The sequence below is a fragment of the Protopterus annectens genome, chromosome 1.part2, assembly GCF_019279795.1.
Source record: "Protopterus annectens isolate FY-2018-M chromosome 1.part2, PAN1.0, whole genome shotgun sequence".
Lineage (NCBI taxonomy): Eukaryota > Metazoa > Chordata > Ceratodontiformes > Protopteridae > Protopterus > Protopterus annectens.
Genome location: NC_056727.1, coordinates 195,999,123 through 196,023,069, shown reverse-complemented (window position 1 = coordinate 196,023,069; position 23,947 = coordinate 195,999,123). Strand labels below are relative to the sequence as shown.

At 36.4% G+C, this 23,947-nt stretch overlaps 1 protein-coding gene across 1 annotated transcript in view; it reads right to left on the bottom strand.

The window, feature by feature from the left end:
• PROX1 (prospero homeobox 1) overlaps nucleotides 1-23,947 on the bottom strand; it is a 210,725-nt gene that overhangs the window by 101,444 nt on the left and 85,334 nt on the right. The window contains exon 3 of the mRNA XM_044055509.1: nucleotides 2,162-2,356. Within this exon, the coding sequence (XP_043911444.1) occupies nucleotides 2,162-2,356 (195 nt within the window). The remainder of the gene's footprint in view (nucleotides 1-2,161; nucleotides 2,357-23,947) is intronic.

Below are 23,947 nucleotides of genomic sequence, written 5' to 3'. Positions count from 1 at the left end.
ATAGAAAAAAGTGACACCATACAGTATCATCTAAGGTTATGACATCATGCAGTATCATCTAAGGTTATGACATCATGCAGTATCATCTAAGGTTATGACATCATAGGTTCATAGGTTGGTTCATAGGTTGGTACTAGGCTATCAGCCCTAGGGCCTATACAAGCCTAGCCATAACAATTCCCTGGCTATTTCTTCCCACACTATTTACTTCCCTAGACCCCTGTCTAGCAGGATGACTGACGTGATCCCTAGGGTGAATTTCCTTTCTCCCATCCAATCGTCAAGGTTCCTTTTGAAGAGGGCCAAAGAGGCACTCTGCTTGACATGTATGGGCAATCTATTCCAGAGTCTGGGGAGTCTCTGGGTCAGGAACCTATCCCTCCAGCATGTTTTGTTTATTGTGATGACTTAGATGCAGTATCATCTAAGGTTATGACATCATGCAGTATCATCTAAGGTTATGACATCATGCAGTATCATCTAAGATTTTTTATCTTTCTTTTCCCTTTTCCTTTAGAATCTACAGAAATCTGTCATTAACTTCCTTCAGAGAAACAGTCTTAACATGTATATGTATATGTGTATGTATATACATATACTTACATATAGACACACACACACACACACACACACACACACACACACACACACACACACACACACACACACACACACACACACACACACACACACACCTATATATCTATATCAGTCTTTCTTTCTATTTATCTGTCTTCTATGCAAAATCAGCATGTGGTTATCACAATTAAGTTGTCTGAAAGCCAATAGGTTATGAACTTGATAAGCTATCCTAGGAACCTATGAACTTGCCCAATCACATATCAAGCAAATAATAAAAATATTTAAGAAAAGAATTCACAGACACAATTGGTTACAAATGAATCAGAATCAATTGTTAAATGTATCAGAAGCCAGTGTCACATTTTAAACAATGCTCCTTCACAAACACCTCACAAAAGAATTGTTCATACAGTCCCTGAAAGATTCAAAAAATATATAGTTTATCTGAAACAAGCAGTATCCTTTCAGTTTTTAGAATTAACAACAAAATAAAGTTTTGAAAGCAAAAATTAATTTGACAAGCTACCTTTGTGAACCTTAACAAAAAAAGAGACATTTTGTTAAGTACTTAATGACATATAGGGTGGGGTAGTACTAAGGAACTTCAAACCTCCCTGGGAATAAATAGCCCTCCACTTGCTTCATTGGGTCTTGTAACACCCTATGTGGTCAGGTATTCCCCAGCGATGGCCACCTTGTTAGGATTTAATGCTTAGAAGTTATTCTGTTGATGCTGTGCAACTGTCAATGCTGTTTCTCTTTAAAAATCATTCTAACTGTAAGATCATGTCTATTTTTCTATCTTTCGTTGAAGGTTGGGCATCGAGCTGGCACCTCGGCACCCGTAAAAAATCTACTGCCAATCATTAGTGGACTGAAGTTCCGCTGTGGTGACCTCTAACCGGGAAAAGCCAAAAGAAGAACAACAACATGTTTCAGAGAAATTATAACATCATGTCTTTAATCATGAAATGCTTATAAACTTTTATACCATACCTTGTAGATTAAATCAAAATAGGTGAACAGCTTCATAAAGGTGGAATCCACCTTTCAGTTTAATGCGTAGCAGAATGCCAAAGCAGCAGCACAAATTCATTCTCGGTAAAAGTGAACATGATATCAGCCTCAGAATGTGACAAAGTAAAGATGTCAGCATTTTATCTTAGCCATTACCAATAGCTATATACATGACTGCACTGTGTTAGTTAGGTAACTTGGAATCTCCATTGAATGAATGTATGCCTCTAATTACACAACACAAATGTGTTGTTACCTTTCAGTACATGCGTTATTCAAATGCTTTCATCGGTGCAATGGATGGTGACTAATTTCTGGTTTAAATAATTGGACATATTTAGATGTAATGTTTGCATGTTACGTTTACTACAGAGTAGAGGAAACTTATATAATTTTATGCGGGATACTGTATTTGATCACGCTTCAATTTATATTCCATTGCACGTTGCCTCTAGTCATGCTCAGAAGTGTGCATTGGAGCAATGCAGTTGTTTCAGAAAAACATTTTATAAATGTAACCTTAACCCTGGTAAAACCACACTCTTACAAACAAAATTCCTACCTCAAAATCATTTGCTTTGTTGTAGTGCATGTTTAGTGCTCTGTAGAGCTCACAGTCTCTGGTTATGCTGAGGTCTTCAGTGTTTGTGATTCCATCGTTGATGGCCTGGCGCGCATACTTCTCCATCTGGATGTAGTAAAACTCACGGAAGTTACTGAACCACTTGATTAACTGAGAGGTGATGCATCTGTTGAACTGTGACAAATTAAACGGAAGTAAAAAATTACAGTAATGCTTATACAATGGTTGAAGGTTCAGAATAATGCCATCTTTTTCATAACTGATAATGTATGGCTCAAAACAAAAATAAATTTTCAGTATGATGGAGTGATAATCCCCCAGCTGAAATAGAAATAGGTCCAAATGGGTCAGTGCTCTACTCAGGTTAACAAATTCAAACGAAAATAAAAAATAAAATATAAATGAAGAGTACCGTGGTAAAAAGGGCCTAATACTTTGTCCAGCATGAGGTAGGTTTTTAAGTACAATCACTTGAAAATTGTGCACATTCTAAAAATGGTTTACCTCACTAGAATAGTAATTGTCAAAGCACAATCCCATTTATTGTTTTCTTTGCTTTTTGATCGATTATTCTATGTAGGAATCAATTAATATTTTTGACTGCCAGCAAAGTGCATTTTGTTTTCCTGATGCCTTAAAATAATAAGGTGTTTTATTTTTAATATAAGTGTATGTTAGTGAACTTCCATCATTTCTCCCACAGGATATTCTTCTGCTTGACGATCTAAGTACCCATTTCACAATAAGCTCTCCTTTCACGTCTTTCATTTTCATAGTTTAGTATGGTCTACATTGGTGTGGCCCTTCTATGTTATTTTTATTTTGTCTTCTAAGGCCTTCTTAATGAATTTCCTATCACCGTCATAACACTGTATAGACAGCACACCTTTACAGTATGAAAACTTGGATTGATAGCTTCCTCTCTTTTGACCATTATGTTACAATGACTGTCAGGAAATCCTTTGATTCAACACAAGTAATTGTCAAGGGAATATCATCACGGTCTAAAGAGGCAATTATTCCGTTATACTCAGCACTGATCGAGTCATTTAACAAGTACAATGCCCCACTGATCGGGTCAGTTACCAAGTACAATAGCCCACTGATCGGGTGGATTACCAAGAACAATGCCCCACTGATCGGGTTAGTTACCAAGTACAATGCCCCTTTGGGTTGGATCTCATCGAACATATCAAACAATTAGATAGACCCCAAAGGTTCCTAACCAAAAAGGATTACAGGCTTAAGTCCTTGAGCTACCAAGAGAGGGCAGATGCTCTATGTCTTTATTCAGTCTCTTATACATTTTTGAGGGTGGACCTCTGTCTCACCTACCATGCCATTAGAGACCTGGTTATCGCCTATATCTTTACAAGTCTAATATCGCCAGCACTACTAGAACCAGGGATCTAAATCTTAACCAGAAAATAAATAGAACATGGCAGACAAGCAGGTTTATTACCTTTTTTACTGTTATAGTTACAGCTGTATACCCCGCACCTCCAAGTCCCAACCCTCTGCATGCTAAGCAGAGCAACTCATGATTTTCCTTTAAACGTAACCTGGATGATTGGACAGGTATCCACGTATTTATTCTGGGAATGACTGCTATGATCCCCTGCAGAAATTCAGTGTAGCCTGAGGGCAGATACTGGCAAATTATGAATGGTTGTATGACTCAGTGGCCTTGGAACATCTAAGAAATGATGAATCTATAATTAGCATGGGTTATCTTACTTCATGTTACTTTCCATAAGAACCAATAATGTGGTTGCAGTTAGGAGGAATGACTAAGTGTTCTTAAATAAACCAATTAATACATCAGCATCTGAAATCATACCCGTTTCCCTTATGACCTCATACCCGTTTCCCTTATGACCTCATACCCGTTTCCCTTATGACCTCATACCCATTTCCCTTATGACCTCATACCCGTTTCCCTTATGACCACCATCCATCATCTTTTTTATGATACAAAGCACAGCAATCAACTTCTTGTCAGTATACTGACTACAAAGTTTGATATCATCAAATTCATGCACTTGTTACTGCAATTTAACCAGAAATCATTACTGAGTTTTATTATTTTGCTTAGGATGTTTATTTCATGACAGGAATGAACCTCTTTCGTAAGTCACGTATAGGTTAAAATTAATGAAATCAGTATTGTTCTAATCCTTGATGTTTACTGATGTGCTCTTCTTTAGACCCTCAAGGTACCACAGAATCGTCTCCTTTTATGCAATACTTTTAAGGACACTTTCTTTCCAAGTTTTGACTCACTGGTAATGATCCATCAGATCAGGCTGAAGTCCTCAACTCATCAGTACTTTAAGCTAAAACTCAAGCAATTAATGTCATAATGTATCATGCTCTTTTTTTTTTTCAAAACACCTTTATTGAATCATCACTTGTGACATAGCCATATTTACATTCATATAAAAGTAATCGAAGTATTCAAACAATATTAACATCACAAACATTACACTTCACATATATTGTTATATATCATATAATCTAAGCAACATTACATACATTATTCAATTCCTGCCTTTTTTTTTTTTAAACAAGAAACAATTTTGTTAAACCATCAGTTACCACATAGGCAATTATACATTTACGTAAATAAAAACAAACCACACCAACCCACTCCTAGCTGCAAGCATTTTACATCACTTATAATCTACCCAACATTATATTGTTCATTTAAGTCCTGCCGCCTTTTAAACCTCATTCCTTCCTTGTATGTATTGTTCCCACAATTCCCATGTTTTCCTATGTAGTTTGTTCCTATCATTTTCAAAAGATCTCAGTTCCAGTTGTTTTATCTCTGGTAATACATCATACACTTGTATGCCTACAGGGCAACAAATATGGAGGGACCTACTCATATAAAGTCACTTATGGAAAATCTGCAAAAACAGAGCAAAGTAACTAAGGAACAATATATTTTATAGAGAAATACAGGAGAAAAATGCTCACTCTGCTAAGCAGTTCTGGTATATAGGAAACCAGCTTTAAAAGAAACTCTAAAGCATCACCCAGGTCCAGCATAGCATGAAAATAAGAAATAATTTTACAACATTTTCTTTGTTTGTATCCAAATCTCAGCACTGCAGGTCTTAACAAAGTTCCTGCTTTTCATCCACAGAACAGTTTCTCAGTATTTATTTTATTTTTGGCTTCTGCCTTCTGATTCTACTACAGTTTACTCCGAAGATGCACAGACATCACACCATATTAATTACACCTGGTAGCAAACAGGTTTTCTGAAGCAGAATAACCTAAAAGTGAATTTGTTGGACTATACAGAATCAAATTTAATCGAGTAAGGCACGTATATGACTTGGTGATAAAGCACTGCAGCTTACAGGATGAAAAAGAACATAATTAATAACTGTACAGAACTGATCCAATCTCATGCAGGAGGAGCAAGCCCCATAAAGCCCCAAGCTGTACCTCACACCTCTGCTTATTCCTTCTCAACATGCACGCACTCACACACCTCTGAGAAACAGCAAAGTCTACAATTAGTAAAATCCTGTATTTGTCATTAGTATGTGATATTGTGACTTTGGAGTGAGGATAGATAAGCACAGGAGGTGAGGCTGATCCCCCCCACCTACCCAACATCAAAACTGAAGAAGTATTTGCTTACTCCCCCAGCTCTGTAAATACATCACAACAATCACAAACTGCATTTCTTTTCCTCTTTCAGGGTAAAATAAAAAGCATGATGAAAAGAATTACATGCATTTATAGTATGCATACTTCATGGTACATACGTTGCTGTTATAAGTTAATGTAAACTCGAAAAAGAAATTAAACATTGATTAACACATACAACACTATGAATTATTCAATAACTCTACTGTGCTGTCTGATACAAACTATAAAATATGCATAGCACTCTAATTCATGGAACATGTGGCAATTAAGCTCAAGATACAGAATAAGGGGAAAGTGCTACCATTAAAGGAATCCTGCTACATTTCATAAAAGGATGTACATTAAGGAGCACAAACCATATTTATTCTTCAAAGGCATTGAAATGTACCTTAGGTGCACAGCTTTTGGTGCTTATCATGTTTTATTATTTTTTTCATAAACAGATATGCTCTGGTATGAAGTAACTCTTTTTCACTGACAAGAAAGTTGACCAATTTCTGTGCTATTGTTTAAAGTTGTGCCTCTAGACAAGGCTACAGAAAATGCTTGGCTCTATAGCTTTCAACATTCCATCTCCAGAATGTGGAACAAATGCTGCCTCTCATAATGTGGAAAAATAGGCAAAATGTGGACAACAAATGTTGACTTGGAAGCTCAAACCATGGTTAGACTATTTTCTTATACTTAGAATAGAAGTTATGTTGATGCATTAATATGATTCAGTATGATTAGCTATGGATGTTTAAGAATTCTTAATGATTGTGTGACAGACCCTTTCAGTGTGCAGCAGGGTTAACCATAGAATTTTTCAGTCTCTAAATGAGAGCAATTGCTCATAATGAGGTACAACTAACAGGTATGTCTGACTCTCATTTGAACGCATTTAAGAGCATGGTGCTCAGTCTTTATTTTACATTGGCTGTATGACATCTCAGAAACATGTCTGCATTGTACCTTGCTGGAGTGTACTACAACACACACTTTTTGGCCTTACTTGTGCCATTTCCATGAGTCAGCACCACCAAGCCCACAATGTACATTTATGGGGTAGCCCTAAGCATTGAATAATATGTTTCATAGATCTCATTCTAAAATAGCATTTATCAGATCCATCTTTGTCTACTGGAATTAGCATTCGGCATCTCCTTTCTTCAAAAAAATGGTAGGCGTCTCTCCTCCCAGCATATGCCTCCTCTTGCCAGTTCCACCAGCTCGGTAGTATACTCTTTCAACAGTCATGGCACTGCTGGGGAAGGCAATTTGTCATGTGCCACATTGTCCCTCTGTACGGAAATGTAACAGTAGGCAATACAATGAAGCTAGAATTAAACTTGAAAATAGCTAACTACATGGAATGTGAGCTGAATAGAAAGTAGGTCTATAACAACCTTCTACTATACAAAAAGAAGAGGATGAAGTCTATCAGACTGGAAAGGGTATAAAAGAAGTGTGCTAGTTATTTGTTGGTGGTGGAGTCAGGGTGCAGGAAAGCTACCCATTTATTTCGTGGAATGCAACCAAACTAAATTCTTGCCAAGCAAGTTTTTTTTTCCTGCCAGACTGTAGATTGTTGTTTTTTTTGGCTTTTCCCAGTTAGGGGTCGCCACAGCGGAACTCCGGTCCACTAATGATTGGCAGTTGATTTTTACATGCTGAGTTGTCGGCCCTGACGCACAACCTTCAACGAAGGTACACCCATTCACGCATGTCTCCACACAGAAGACACTCTAGCTGAGAATTGACTGTAGATTAAGAACTGTAAACAGCATATAGTTTACAATCAAAGGTACCCTCTTATCCAGGGATAAAGGTCCCTGAATGAGGATCCTGTACATAGACTGTAGGACATCTCTGAAACGTATCTGTGTTGTAGCTTGCACATACTTTCTTGCTATACTTGTATTTGGATTTTGTTTCAGTTTCCTGTGGCAGCACTTTTCAGGTTGCCTTGAAAAGTGAGTCAATCACTCTTTGTTTTTAAATGAATTCATTTTTCTGAGGAAATGGCCTTCTTTGACATGTCAGTGATCATTATGTCCTACCAAATGAACCAGTGAGGTCTTACCTGACATCTAGATCCTCCAAAATGTTTTGTTATGGAGACAACTCAGGCCACATAGTAAAACGCATGATATAGCAAATCCACCTGGGTGGAAGAGTTACATGGCACCAGCATGACATTTACTTTTCATTACATTTTCTTGAAACTACAAACATTGCTTATTTATTATTTGTTTGGCAGCATAAGGTCAATGAAGCAAGTGCTTATATCGAAAATGAGATAAATACAATCTAAGGTATTTTACCTCTTGCACCCACATACCCCCCTTGCTTATATATTATATCTTTGATATTATACTGACTCATGGGAAGATCAAAATATGCTTTAACAATTTATTTCTGCTTGTTCTCTGTCAGATTGACCCCAGTTCATATGATAACACTACTATCACTTAAAAGATGTGTCACGAAGATTACGTGTGTACTGAATCAACACTACTAAATCAAATGGAGGTTGCATTTTTAAAGCAATGACACTCACAAGGTCACAAATTACAGAAAAACATAATGCCTTTCCTTGCAAGGAGGCAAGACCATCTATACTACCAACATGGGAATACGTCCTCACATCAAGATGCTTATACATACTCTGAAGTTGCACAAACTCAGAGAAGAGAAAGAAGGAAGAACTCGCTCCATAATACCGTCAACATGAAAGCAACACACTGTCTCCTCTGAGGGGCACTGACTACAAGAAATGTGACCTTTCTGTTTTAATATTACAATTCAGTAATCTAGGCTGTGATGAAGTACAGATTTCTCCTTTAATGGAATCAAGGTCAAAGGATTAGAAAAAGAAAACTACAAAAAGAAGTGTGGGCAACTGCATTTGTGCACTTAACAGGAACTTAATGGTAAACCTGCTCATTACTGCAGAACCCCAGTGATAAAATGAAATGTGATGCAGCATAAAACCTATATGTGAGGCTGACCAGCTGTATAAGTAATAATGACAGTAGTGTATTGTTTGGAATAGTGTACCCAGTGCAGTAGTTTAACAGCATACATAAATGGAAGACATTGTGCTTTGTGTTTGATAATGCTGACTTCTGTTTAAGACACATTGAAGACAGCTACCACATGTAGCATAAAAAAGACGGATGTGCCAAGTAAAACTATTATGGAATAGCAAGCTCAGAAAGTTTGCTGCTCTCAAGGATGATACGCAGCATAACATGACCATCATTTCATTGTACATGCATGGGTTAGCATAGTAAAGGCAACAGTGTTTTTCCTCCTGTGTGTAGGACTATACCAGTGGAGAAATGTCTGTCTCTGCTCTATCACCTTTGCACAGTTTATTTCCTCCATTGACCACGCACACTCTACCAGAATTAGTGACAGACTCACTTATCGACATTCTGCTGCAATCAGCTGCTGGGGACAGTAAAGAAAATCCGCCAGTCATGAGGATGTGGTCATTGTTTCTGCAAAAAATGTATTGCTGCATACAGATAAAAACACAGCTTTTAATAAGCACATACACAAAGAATATAAAATTCAAATAAGTCAAGCACCTGCATGTTAAAGATTATTCTGGCTTTGGAAACCTATTGAGTTAGTTCTTATAGTTTAGAATGAAAGCAGTTAGCTGGAATGCAGGACATCAAGCTTAGGTTCCACATAAAAAAGAAAATGTGAAGAGAAAAGCAAGAACAGAGAAATATTTTACTAATAAAACAAGGGTAATATTAATTGTCCTATAAAAGCAGAACAAAGAATCTATACCTGCATTCCCTTGCATAAATAAGGCTACTAAGTTATTTAGACCTTGAATATAAGGCCATTAAAATACAATATTCATTAGAAAGGTTTAGCTTTAGAATGACTAACCAAAAATGAGCTACAAAACATCAGTTAACAGGACTATAGCCTAACTAGGGTGGGCATGCTACCCCAGTTACAAACATTCAACTGGTCCAATCAGCAGTGATGAAGAACTACAAAAAGCTGCTGACTGGGCATGAGGGAAATGACATGATTAATTTCAGAAGGAAAGGCTGATATCATGACAGCTGAAATGACCATGTTCTGATACGTTTAGTGAAGTAACTGTAGCAAATGTTGCTTGTATACCTTCTTTGCTACAGTTCACAACTTTTGAAAACTTGTTTGTCTTCTGTGTTGGGCGATGTTCTTCCTTTGCTCTTTTTTTGGTCCTCAAAGATGCAGTTGGGGGGCTGCTTGTCTGGGGATAGCACAGGGTGCTAAATGACCTAGCAATGGCTCTGTAAAAGGATGTCAACAATCACAGTTTAAAACCACAGAAGGGAAAAAAATCATAGTAGCGTAGTTAAAAATATGAACAACAGAATTATAAAAAAAGTCGAAGTGTTCACATCTTTCATAAAACAACTAGACATATTTATGGGATTTGCTGTATGTGGTACGTGGTTATGTTTTAGCAGACCTATAGAATAACTACATTCTTTCTTTATCTGACAGAAATAAATAACTCAAATGAAGTACATACAACATTTAAGGAAGAAAAGGAGGCAGGGCTCGGCCATTAGCATTCTGGAGAAATGTTTAGAGAATTGTATTTGGTTAGAATGGGGTTTTCTTAAATGAGATCACTGTCAGCAGACTTTGTACTTACTCAAAAATGAGGCAACCTCAGATTTGATTATATTACATTTGGGGATTCATCGGGAAAATATCAAAATCTGCTATACTGGGACTTCAAACATTGTAAAATAAAATAAATATTAAAAACATATAATATCTCAAATCTGAAGTATGATTCAAACGCTATAACATTTCAAATAATATCATTTTTGCAGGGACCTCATCTTTTTGCACACCTAACAATGGGGAGTCCATCCCCATACCCATGGTCTCTAAACCTACTATCTCAGAATTCACACAGACTCGGAATAAAAACAGTACAACTCACTTTTCTATTTATTCCGAGTACATTCATTCCAAACTCAGAATAAAACACACACTCATCTTTTCCATTTACTCTGAGTAGGCTGTCCTTGGAGACAACATTCAGCTCATTCCAAAATGTTCAGATCTCAAATACAGTTCCCACATTCTAAAAGATTTGTTTAAAGGTGCATGACACATTAAATGTTAAGAAAACATCACAATACAGTGACTGCCTCTGTTGCACAATTGCCTGTTTGGGAGTTATTGATTTTTCAAATACACATCAATCAAGTTGTCAGCAAACAAAGGTATGGATATCCTGTCTTGAAAAGTGAGGAGTGTGATGCATATCACCTTCATTTCATATACACTTTGATAGGTGACTAAACTGGTAAATGTAAGTGCCACTTGAAGATGTGTGACATTAATGCCCTTCTCCTACCTTGGACTCAATGACAAGTGTTTCGTGGTCAACATGGTCTCTTCAGTCCTTTCTATGCCATTCATTTAAACTGAGTCCACTATATGTAAGTCTGTGAAATGCAAAACATTTAGTGGCAACATCAATATGGCAGACTCTTGTATTTTTTTTTTTTTTTTTACATCTGTAGGATCTAATTGGAGGCCTACAGATGAAAATACTTAAACATCACTGCTCTGTTTTGGATACTTCTTGTTTATTCTATCATCGACCTCCTGTTTCCAGTTTTATTCTACATGGTAAGAGGGTGTCACATCAGCTGTCACCACCTCTCATGATTCAGTGCTACTCTCCTACTTTCTTCAACAATGATCTCTGACTGTTGCAGGTCTTCTCTTATGCAATCCATCTGCCTCTTCACTGAATATTCTCATTTCTTCTGGTCTTATTCCTGTTGCTCTTACATATTCTCCATCAAATCAGCTTCTGATTTCCTGCACACATGCCTTATCCATTGTAATTTATTCTTTTTGATTTTATCTGCAATTTGGCTTCTGCTCTGTTTTTTTATTTTCTTTACCTGTCCCCACAGTGTGCATCCTACCACCTTTGTTAAGTACTTCATCCCCAGTGCCTCTAATTTTCTCAACTGTTCTGCCTTCACTGCCTGTACCATACAGTAGTGCTGGTCACAACACTGCTTTGCACACTTTATTTATCAGCGTCTATGGAATGTTTCTGTCCCTGACACTGTGTACCAGTTGGCTGTAGCCCCTAGGATTCTAGCTTTGACCTCATCATTCAAACTTCCCTTTTCTTCAACCACCCCTCCCAGATAATTGAAGCTGTTAATCTGTTTTACTTTCCCTTCTTTCTAAATTTTCAGCTTCTTTTGATTCCCCCATTTGCTGCCATGACATCTGTCATGTCTGTACTCAGTTTTATCCCATGTGCCTTCAGTTTTGCATTCCATTCCCCTATCATTTGTTGGTATTTCTGAGTTTGCCTGTAATGCCACATTGTCTACATGCAGCAGCATTCTTGACTTGTTCCCTCTGACCTGTTTTGTCATTTCATCCATCACCAGTATGGTAGCAGTGGGCTTGGAGATGAATCCTGATGCACAACCACTCCCACTGGGAACCCTTTGATAAGTCTGAATACTGTTTGTACTTGCATCATTTTTGCTTGATTATAGCCTTCACTAATTCTACCTAATTTTTCATGACTTCAAACTGCCACAGGACTGACCATCTTTCTTGCAACCTTGTCATATGCCCTGTTAGACTCCTTTCTCATCTCCAGCTTTTTCTTCACCATCTGTATCACTGCAAACATTGGACTGATTGTGTTGCATCCTGACTTGAATCTAAAATGCTGATTTCCTATCTTACTTTTTACTTCTGTGTGTACTTGTTTATCAGTCACCCTCTCCAAAACATTCATGTAGTGTGACAGGGGTCTATAGATTCTGTACTGCACACAGTGGTGAATGTCCCATTTGTTGTTGTACACTAACACTGGAATCCTCATTCTCTATTCATCTGGGATAGAATATTCTGTTAATACCACTATAAGTACCCTCAGTTGCATTTTCTTCTCTAACTCAATCAACATCTTGATCATATTTCCATGACTTCATCTGAGCCTGCTGCTTTCACAACTTCATTTTCCTTAGTGCTGTTCTTATATCTTCTAGGGTGGTTTCTTTCTCTTTCACTGCAGGCTATACAGAGTCTGTGATTTTTTTTTTTTTTTTCATTCAGAAGCTGCTGGAAGGTCTCCTTCCATTTGCCTTTAATGCTTTGGACCTGTGCACAAGTTGTTGTTGGGATCCCTTAAGAAAGGTGTGAGATAACAGTTGTCTTCATCTTTCTGTCTTTGCCTAGCAGCCTAAAAGAGTTTCTTTGTTCCACCTGTTAAGGCACTTTCAAGAAGATGGTGGGGTGCCTCAGAGGTACAGCAAGCTATTCTGATAGCCAGTGCCATCTCACAATTTACTGCATCCCAATATGAGCAAGAAAAAAGGCCCTCTCCTCAGACCAAACTAAAAAAAAAAAAAAACACAAGCAGTTCTTATAGTTTTACATATACAATGTGGTAAAATACTATAAATGTAATATCTGCATTCATTTCTGAATGTTAGCGATGCACTAAACAGTGAATAGCATTTGCCAATTATGCCCTCTAACATTCTGCATTTGGGGCTACTGCCCAATTCTCCCCAAACTAGCTACACTTCTGGAGCACCCATGCTGCCTTGTTCTTTGCTACAGCAAATGTTTTCAGCTTCTTAGCTAGCAAAAACATATGTCTTTCTTAGCCTAGTCCATCTTTTCTATGTCCTACTTTTTCCTGCGCTCCTTACTTTTGATAACGTCCTGGATTTCTGCATTCTACCACCAGCTTTCTTTATTTTTTCCTATTTCTATACATGGCTCATAAATCTGATCTATAGTCTTCACAGATGCTGTTTTGAAGCTCTTTTCTTCAACTCCATGTATTTCCTCTTCTTCCTGAGGTGCTAGAAGTACTAGAAGTGCTAGATGTACTCAAGGTGCTACATGTACTAGAAGTGCTAGAGGTCCTAAAGATGCTAGAGCCATGATTACTTTCTTGAACTTTTTGTTTTGCTCCATGTATTTAGTCTGATCTCTGAGCCTTCCCTGACCACTGCTTGCAGCTGATAATGGACACCAGTGGTTTATATTGTGGGTTGTGTTTTATTAGGGATGTTAACTTTGAAACCAACTACACTTCTTCCTAGCAGAGAAGTGAGCTTTACAAAGTGATAATAAATTCATGAGCTGGTATGGAATTATACATTGTTTGCAAAGAAATTAAGACTTAAATGAAACTGCCACTTTAGTGCAGCATTGCACAGTTTAGTATTATAATGTAGGTTTTGGTAAAATTATATTAATAACAGCAAGCAATGTTAACCTCATAAACTGACTTCTAAGAAAATAACATTTTATTTATTGACCGGAAAATGTATTCAACATATTACCATCCAGTACTTTTTTCAGAAATAATGTATTAAAATATTATATTTAATACTGAAACTTATTTGCAATATCATCTATCTGAAAGGGTACAAGAGTAATTTTCTAGTTTGCGGAAGTACATGTTTTGCTTTTGTTTTCAAGAATTACAACAGTTTAAAATAATTGTGTTTGCATAAAATAGAACCACTTATAGGAATCAGAATTATATGCAATAATTAAATATATGGATATAATATTTGAGAAGCATTTGTGATGTTTTGTTTAAAATCATTACTAAATTATATCAACTATGTAGGAGTAAATGTTTACAATGTACTTGACAGCACACGTTAACAATACTTCAGGCACTTTTAATATTTAATGTTAATATTTTAATTATTCAGAAAGGTTTGTGACCTCCTTTGTAAGCATTTAAAATAATCAAGCTTTACTTCACTGCAGAAACTACAGAAACTGTTGTGAACATGCCCAGAAAGTGTCTGAGCAGAAAAAAGCCAACAAATTGCAAAGCTTGTGAATCTGAATGTACTTGGATGTTATGGAAATGCTGTGGTAAAGGGCTTTAATATTATGTCACATAATTTATGACAACATCCATTCCAAGCAATATCATTTGGTGTGCATTTTTTGGGGAAGGTAAGATAGAGCCATCATTCTGAGGCATCTGGCCTGTTGCATTTCCATAACAAACATACAGAAAACATGTAAACAAACTTTTGTGAAAACCACTATGCCTTTATAAACCCATTGTGTTTCATTCAGAAGGCAGATTGACAGCACACAGTTTTCCATGTCTTAGTTAGAGGGCTGCATTATTATGGTAATGATACTGTTGTTGGATACATTTATGCCCACTTATATCTTGACAGCATGCTACCTATTTTTTTATTTGTTATGAATAGACATTCTTATGAAATCAGATTTAGTTTTATAAAAATGCTGGTTTACTATGAAGTTTTTATTTTTGCTTATTGTAAAACTAGTGACCATAATACTGCCTCTGTTATGAAAGCAGTGCTCAAAATATTAAAGACAGCATTTCCTTCCTGAAGTGCTTTACTGAGTAAGCCTTTATGTGGCTGATGAGTTATGCATTTTATGGTAGTTATATTAGCTGTCCATTGCCACTCTATCAAGTACATGGAGTATATCATATGTATTCTACAGACAATTACTTCCAAATATTTATGACTAAGGATGTCTCCCAATTCTTTGTTATTTATCAAGGGAAAGGGAGGCTTAATAAAAGCCTAGTGCCATACTTAAAAATTAATTTTGATGTAGAAATATTAAGTTTCTGCAATGAAGAGCACAGACCTATTCAGTCTGTAACTGACAGCATTTTGTCTATTTGTATGAGAAGAAAGCAATAAAGTTGAATGTTTTCTGGCTTGTGCCCTGCAACAACTATTTCATACGCAAGTCAGCAATGTGGGCTACCTATTATGAGGTACAAAGCCTTACGACTGAATGAATTCAAATAACAGCTACTGGGGATAGTATACAACATTTAATTCATAGCCAGCACAGCATTTTTCCAGAAAAGAAATCATAACTGTGAAGACAGCTTATTTCAGAAACCAACAAGTAACCTCTATTAGTAACAAAAAAGAATACTAGTAAAGTGTTAACTTAATTTCTCGTGAGAAATAAAACACTCACAACCCCATACCAATGCAAATCACAGTACTGGCCTTTAAAAATCATAGAAGAGTGTCGGAAAGAGGCACACGTTTTGTTTTTCACAACAGAAGGCCTTATATACCAGACCCTATATAGCTGGTGCTAGTGATTCTTTGTATAGGATTAGTTTACATATTTAATAAAGTCTGCTCCCATAAGCAGGTGAGACTTTATGAGGCATCATAAGTTTAGGAGGAGGAAGAGGCCAAAATCACAGCACCACACCTAAATTATAGCAATTGAGAGGTGTGTCCGAATGGAATATTTTATAGTCAGCACAGTTCCTACCCATTTCAGTGTACCAGTGTCTTCAGTAAGCTCTTTTACTTACCCAGAACCCCAGGCTCCTTCAGTGAGGCACCAGAAGATCTATTTTGGGTTTCATATTAATTATCTCACCTCCATTTCACCATCACATGAACTGCATGTAGTACTGCTCACAACACATTCAGAAAATCCCTGCCAGAATAGTACTGAGATTGCTATTCTCTCCCAAAATAACTGTCAGGCTATGCGGTCTCTTAACCTTAATCACTATAAAACACAACATTAAACTCTCCTCTCCTTAACTTCAGGTATTATACCTTATTTAACAACCTGCAGGATGGAGTTTAGCTTGTGCCAGCTTGCCAGTCAGGATGCAAATGCACAGGCCAAGCCCTTGACAAGTGTTTGGTCTCACAAGCAGGGCATATGCCATTATAAAAAGATTTGGGGCATGTGTCAAAATCTGCATATAACTATATCAGCACTGCAGGCCATGTTTCTGTGGTGTGCACATCATCCTGCCAAGGCAGTGATCAAATAATAATGTAATAAACATGATCCCCATTGATAATACCGCATTGGGACATCTATTTTCCTTGTTAACCAGCATAGAAAAAGATCTTTGCCCGACCAGTCCCCTGCTCACATGATGACCCCAGTTTAGTGGAAAGCTGGTCACTCTGAAGCAGGATTGGGTGGGGTTTATAGAGGAGATCTGTTGGGCTTATAACATGCATACTTATATGAAATCTCTGGCTGGCACCTATAGTGATGTCATTCCACTGCAAGTTCATCCTCTAGAAGGTGAGTACATCTCCACCAGTGTTCCATTCCTTACCATACTTACCATATCCTGCGCACAGAGTGCAGCATAAAGATGCACCGTGGTCTATTCTCTCATAGCATCAGGACATACAAGGCAGAGGGGTATACAGGTGGCAAAATGGTCAAGTACCAGCATCAGTGAGCTGCTGTACTCAGTGACCAGGAACTCTACAATGGCTGCACTGCAGTCAATGAGAAACTGGACTACAAAAGAACTTACAAATATCAGTGACACAGATAGATTCCTGTAAAATTGCAAATTTTATTAATTATGCAAATTCAGCATTAGGAGGAACAAGATAGAACAGATGAAAGCTGAAACAAAACAAATGATAATTTGAACAGAAGTCCTCCAGGTTTGAAGTGCATACCCAAGCTAGAATACTAAGTTTAAAGAGTGTCAATTTTATGGGTGGCAGAAGTAAAGCACAGAACAAATTTAAATCCTTTCAAAATGGCTGTGAATTCCTTTGGAAAAAAATGAATCACACACAATCAGCCCACATACTGAATTCACCCTACTCTGACCAGTAGGGTGAGGTCCTCCTGCTTCTAGGTGGTTGGGAAACATGAAGGAACCTCACATATTTTTTTTTCTGCCCCTTAATATTATGGAATGTCTTGTTAATCCCACAAGCAACATGACAAAATTAAAAGGGAAAGGAACAGGTTACCTATTTCTCAGTTAATTATCAACTCTGATTATTTCCTGTAAGTATCTTCATTTAAAGAGCAGTCTTGGAGATCTGTACTATGCTAAATAGAGCAGCAGATGGTATAGGTTTGCATAATCTGAGGTGGAAACAGGAATGGAGGAAACAACAGTCTAAAAAGCTACTCACTGATGAGCAGTATTACACCTACAATGCTTTTATCTGTGGATTTTATACTTTTACCGTACATTTATGCACATTCTGAGCAGATTCATAGGGAAGATAGTGGTTAAAAAAACACTGTTATATAAATGTTAAAAGATAAGACTAAATAATTAATTGCTGTAGTACTGGACAACTGATTAGTATAAGACCCAACTATAAAAATATTATATTATATTATATTATATTATATTATATTATATTATATTATATTATATTATATTATATTATATTATGTGTTTCTAAGTCGGCAATGGTGAACTGAGGGAACAGCAGCTTTTATTTTTTATGGGAGGGGGAGGACCTCATGACTGCTTCATACTCCATCCAGAAAGCTGATATTTATCTACCTACATTACACTCCTGCTGACCATCCAGTGGGCACCAGCTGTCTATTTAAGCTGTGTCACCTGTCACCCAGCTTCAGTTTTTAAGAAGTAGGGGAGAGTACAGCATGTTACAGACATGCTATACCAAGGTAAATCAAGCTTTATTTTTGCATTGAATTTGTTTCTGTGGTCACATTAATTTGCTACTGTCAGTTTATAGTCAGTTGTGTACAACAAATGCTTTTTATATAAAAATATTGTAGGTATAGTGTTTTTTTTCACAGTAGGTGCTTACCATAGATAAGAGCTTTGCAACTGAGTCCTGTATCCGTGTTGGATAATTTCACTGCAGTTTCTGGAATAAAACTCTCAGACGTAGCATGGAGTGATGTGGAGTCAAAACCTCCATAATTGTAACATTGTTGCTATGTCTTATCAAATACAATCACCTTTGAGTTTGTACCAGCACAGATGAAAAGGTGAATTATATAAGCACCATGTAGCTACAATGGGACTCAGTAATACAAAAAGTTACCAGATAGGGCAAAGTTATGCATAACAATAAATTATTTCTTTAACATATCAAAGGCATTATCCTTAAAGACCAGGGTCCCTAATCCCTACAAAATCTGTAGTAAAAAAGCTTGCTATAACACTAAACAATTTAAGTAGACAACTAAAATGTTAGTTTTTTGTCAATTTTGTTAGTTCAAACTAAAGATTGTTAAGAAGTAGAAAGTATTCTTCTTTCAGAATCAAAGGGCAATTTTAATTACTCTAATTTAACATGCTCATAAATTACTCAGTTGTCTAAGATAACATAAAGAACAACTATCTGCAAAGTAACCATATCTATGAAGTGGTCATATAACTTCCAGTCTGCAGGGTAGCACAATTTATCTACATCCAGCAGATAGCAGTGCACAGACCTTAAGTGAATGTACTTTTAAAGACTGGAAAGATAGCTGCTATGTCAGCTACATGAATGCAGCATGCTCACTAAAACAATTCTCATGTTTGGCACTTGTAAAAGATGTAAATTTACATTACAAATGGAGGCTAAACTCTAAGCGGGTAATACTGCCTGGTAATCATGTAGCGACCCCTAAAAGAACATACACTGAGGTTCTACGTAACACAAATTCCCTGCTTCAACACAGCTGTACAGTCACTGTATTATGCATTATAAGGGTATGCATAACTATGTCAGTGGGGAGGGAGCAATGAAACCTAGACTGTTTCCAACATCAGTTAGAAATGTGCTAAAACCAGACATCCTCAATATAATAATGGTCAGTAACTCAAACGTCCAGAAAGCAGACATATAGTCCGCAATTATCTATAAGGATCAAGTGACTGAGACCACCTTACAAAGAGCAAAAGTTAGACGTACTAATGGAATACACAACATCCAAGAAAAAAACAACACAATCATAAGTCACGTGGGGATAATCAATGTTAGGAGGTCATGCTCACTGAAATGCAAAAAAAAGTCTTATGGCTATCCAATAGTCTTGCTGTCAAAAAAAAAAATATATATATATATATATATATATATATATATATATATATATATATATATATATATTAAGATCTTGCCTTGTCCTTGAATATCACTTGAATTGAAAACTTGACCTTTAAAATTCATGACATAAGTACACCAGAGCACCATAACAAAGAGTTTCCCATTACTTCCATTTGTTGCAGAAATATATTCTACTAATAGGAATAAATTTGCCATGACACTTGAGTATACACAAAACTATAAGTAGATGTATAGCTTGATAAATTGTGCCGCACTGAAGTTAACAATGCAAATGTGACCAGAGCAAAAACTAAATGTTATACTAGAAATGAAGATTAGCTCCAAGGAACTGTTTCCTATATATGGCACAGATATTAATAACCTGATATCACTTTTTGCAACAGTACACAAAACAAATGTAGTCACAGCAGCATTTCTGCTTTCAGTGATTGCAAAACATGCAAATACAAATTCATAAGTAAAATAAGACGTGCTGGATATGCAGGTTACAGATGTTATTAACCACACAGGCAGTTGTGAGGGATGAGTGCAATGACTCAGTGCCTTATAAAACTTAGTTTTGGTAAAAATCAGTAACACTGGAGAGTCTGGAATGTGTTAATGCACTTCTGAAACAAGCAGTTGTTCTGAAACAAGTAATTAGTGTAATTATTTAATAAAAAGAAAAAAAAATACTACTAGATATATTTGAGTTAATGTTTTTTATTTTCATGAATTATTATAGAATGATACATAGTATCAACTTTTTAAGCTGCAATTATTTTTTTTTTTTTTCTGGAGAATTTAAATGTTCATACAATACTGACAGCTTAATAGTTTGCAGTCTTGAATATTTAAACTAGATCTGTGTTGTTTTTTTCTTTCCTTCAAGGAATGACTTACTGTTATGATATTTATACAAATGAATTTAAGATATTCACTTACAAAACAAATTCTAAAAATATGGTCCAGACTATAAAACAATGCTCTATTTCTTATTGAGACTAATAAAGGAACTGATTTTGTGAGCTTACATCTACTAGACGATACTGTAAAACAGTTATATTTCTGGGTTGTAACTTAATGAACTGATATCTTTTCTTTTCTGTACCTAATGAAATATACTTAATGAAATTTCAATCACTCTTCATGGACTGGATTCCATAAGACCATAACAGTACAGAAGAGGGACAATACAGAGAAGTAACAGATGTTACACATACCCTAAGCACTGTGACAGTTGGTTATAAGGGAAGGGACATTCTTTTACTCACAACAGTCCCTGAATACCTTTCCTCCTATGTCCACATACGTTTACAGATGTCACTGTGTAACTTATTTAAATTAGGGCAGTATTTAAAAACTGTTCCTGATTTTCCGTATTTGCTGTCTATGTCACAGCACTCACTAAGCGCTTTGTTGGTCTTTCTTTTGTAACAGATTGTACATTGAGCAGGTAAGACACCACGCACTACAAAGAGTTATGATTAGGCCTCACTGATCATAATCTACTGTTAGATGCTCACAAGATGGACGCCAAGATTCACCACTCGATCAGAATTTCTTGGCATCCATGTCTTGAACACATAATAACTGGTTGAACTGCATGTAGGGAAGCTGAACAGCTGCACTGACAAACAACAGGCTACGAAGTACACTGATGGGGTGTCAGTATCTGGATTAACTATCTTATTTCACAGATGCATAAGTATCTGCATTGTGTTATTGATTTTATTTATTTCACCTTTGTTTGTCATTAAAAGTTCGACTAGGCATAGATGCCATTTTCACTGGAGGCCCGTTGAGAAAACCTCCATCAGCACAGTGCAATTTGAACATCATAATGACAGTTACTAAATATGATCACTGACAATAATGATATGATCACTAACTATAATGATATGATCACTGACAATAATATGATCACTGACAATAATGATATGATCACTGACAATAATATGATCACTGACAATAATGATATGATCACTGACAATAATGATATGATCATTGACAATGATTATATGATCACTGACAATAATGATATGATCACTGGCAATAATATGATCACTGACAATAATGATATGATCACTGACAATAATGATATGATCATTGACAATGATTATATGATCACTGACAATAATGATATGATCACTGACAATAATAAGATCACTGACAATAATGATATGATCACTGACAATAATATGATCACTGACAATAATGATATGATCATTGACAATAATGATATGATCACTGACAATAATGATATGATCATTGACAATAATATGATCACTGACAATAATGATATGATCACTGACAATAATATGATCACTGACAATAATGATATGATCATTGACAATAATATGATCACTGACAATAATGATATGATCATTGACAATAATATGATTACTGACAATAATGATATGATCACTGACAATAATATGATCACTGACAATAATGATATGATCACTGACAATAACAATATGATCATTGACAATAATGATATGATCACTGACAATAATTATATGATCACTGACAATAATGATATGATCATTGACAATAATGATGCCAGTCAAGATTCAGAAATATAATAGTGAATTTTAAATGACAAAACTTTAGTACATATTTGAAAAACATATATTGATAATAAGAGAAAAACTCTTTGAACCAAAAAGAAAGACTAAGTACCATTTAAGTACGGTTATTTATGAATGTAGGGCTGCAAATAAGATAATATTAATTCAAAGTGACAGGTAGGACCTGTCTAGAGAGAAAATAAACATGTCAGTTAAGAAATTGAGTTATGGTTAGCAGACAGTACAGATGAGAAAAGGGCAAAGAGATAGGAAATAGGGAAGAGCAGAGAGGTGGATTGAGAAAATAGGAGAAAGGTAGAAAGCTGCGAGACTGAGAGCAGGAAGGCTGGGAAAAAGAATCAATGGAAAAATATTAGTGTGGAGTTAGACAGCTTAATTGCCAGGAGATAAGGAGGAATTTTGAACAAATGACTGTGGTATTGATCTGATAGCAACAAGAATTGTAATTGCATTCCAGGATTTAGCTATTGAGCTTGAATACAGGCAATTGCCTAAGGACTGTTTTGGTATGTAGATTTCAAGGAGATGTTGCTGTGAAGACTGAAGTGGATGTCTAGGAAGGTAATGTCTGAAAATGGTGCTGTTTGCAGGATAGGATGAAGATTTATATATCATGTTATGAGCAGAGAGCAGCTGACAGCATGAGGTGATGAGGAAGCTCCATCCAGTTTACTGATAATAGGGCTGAGCAGTAATGAGAGCTGCATGGCTAACTGGCAGCAAATCTGGCCACCTTGTTATAGCAGAGCTCAAGTTTTGCTCTTAGCGTGGTCTGTATGTTGGTAAGAATGGAAGAGGCATGGAGCAGAGTAGGAAGGAGGTAAGCATTTGTGAGTGCTACTCTGGAGGAGTTAGTGAGGAACCTATTTGACTATAAAGCATATCAACCTTTTGATGTGTCATTTTTATGCAATTTTGTATGTGCAGATCGAATTTCAGTTGATCATCTATAGTGACACCCAGTAGCTAGGTATGTGGAATAACTTCTATTGTCGTGTTGTTAAAGGTGGTTATTGTAAAGGATTTTTCCATGAGCTTGAGATATGGGAAGAAATAAGAGTGATTCATTTTCTGAGAGTTTAGGAGAAGTTGGATTTCATTAATCCAGTTCTCAATTGAGTTGAAAGCATTTTGAGTGATGGATAGTAAACAGAGGGTACATTTTAGGGTGGATGTATGTAGGTTGTTGATAAAGATGCTAAAAGGGATACCATGTATGGAGCCTTGTGGAACCCCAGTACTGACTGAGAGGAAAGGGGAGAAAGCAGAGAGACACAACTGATTTCTGACTATAGGATACCTGGGGAACCATTTTAACAGTAGCAAAGGAAAGACTGAAAGCAGACATTTTTGAGAAAAGTTTGCTGTGGAAACTGTGTCAAAGGTTTTAGAGAGATCCAAAAAGAGTGAGCATACTAGGTTATTGTTATCTCTGGCTTTAATGATGACATCTAAAAAGGAAACGAGGATGGCTGTTGTGCTGTGGTTTGGATGAAGTCCATGGTGGGTAGTACTTAATAAATATTCTTGGAGTTGATATTTAGTAGTTGTTTTTGGATACATTTTTATAGTATTTTTGAGAGGGGGGGACAAGATAGCAATGGACCTGTAGTTTATTATTTCAGTGGAGTTAC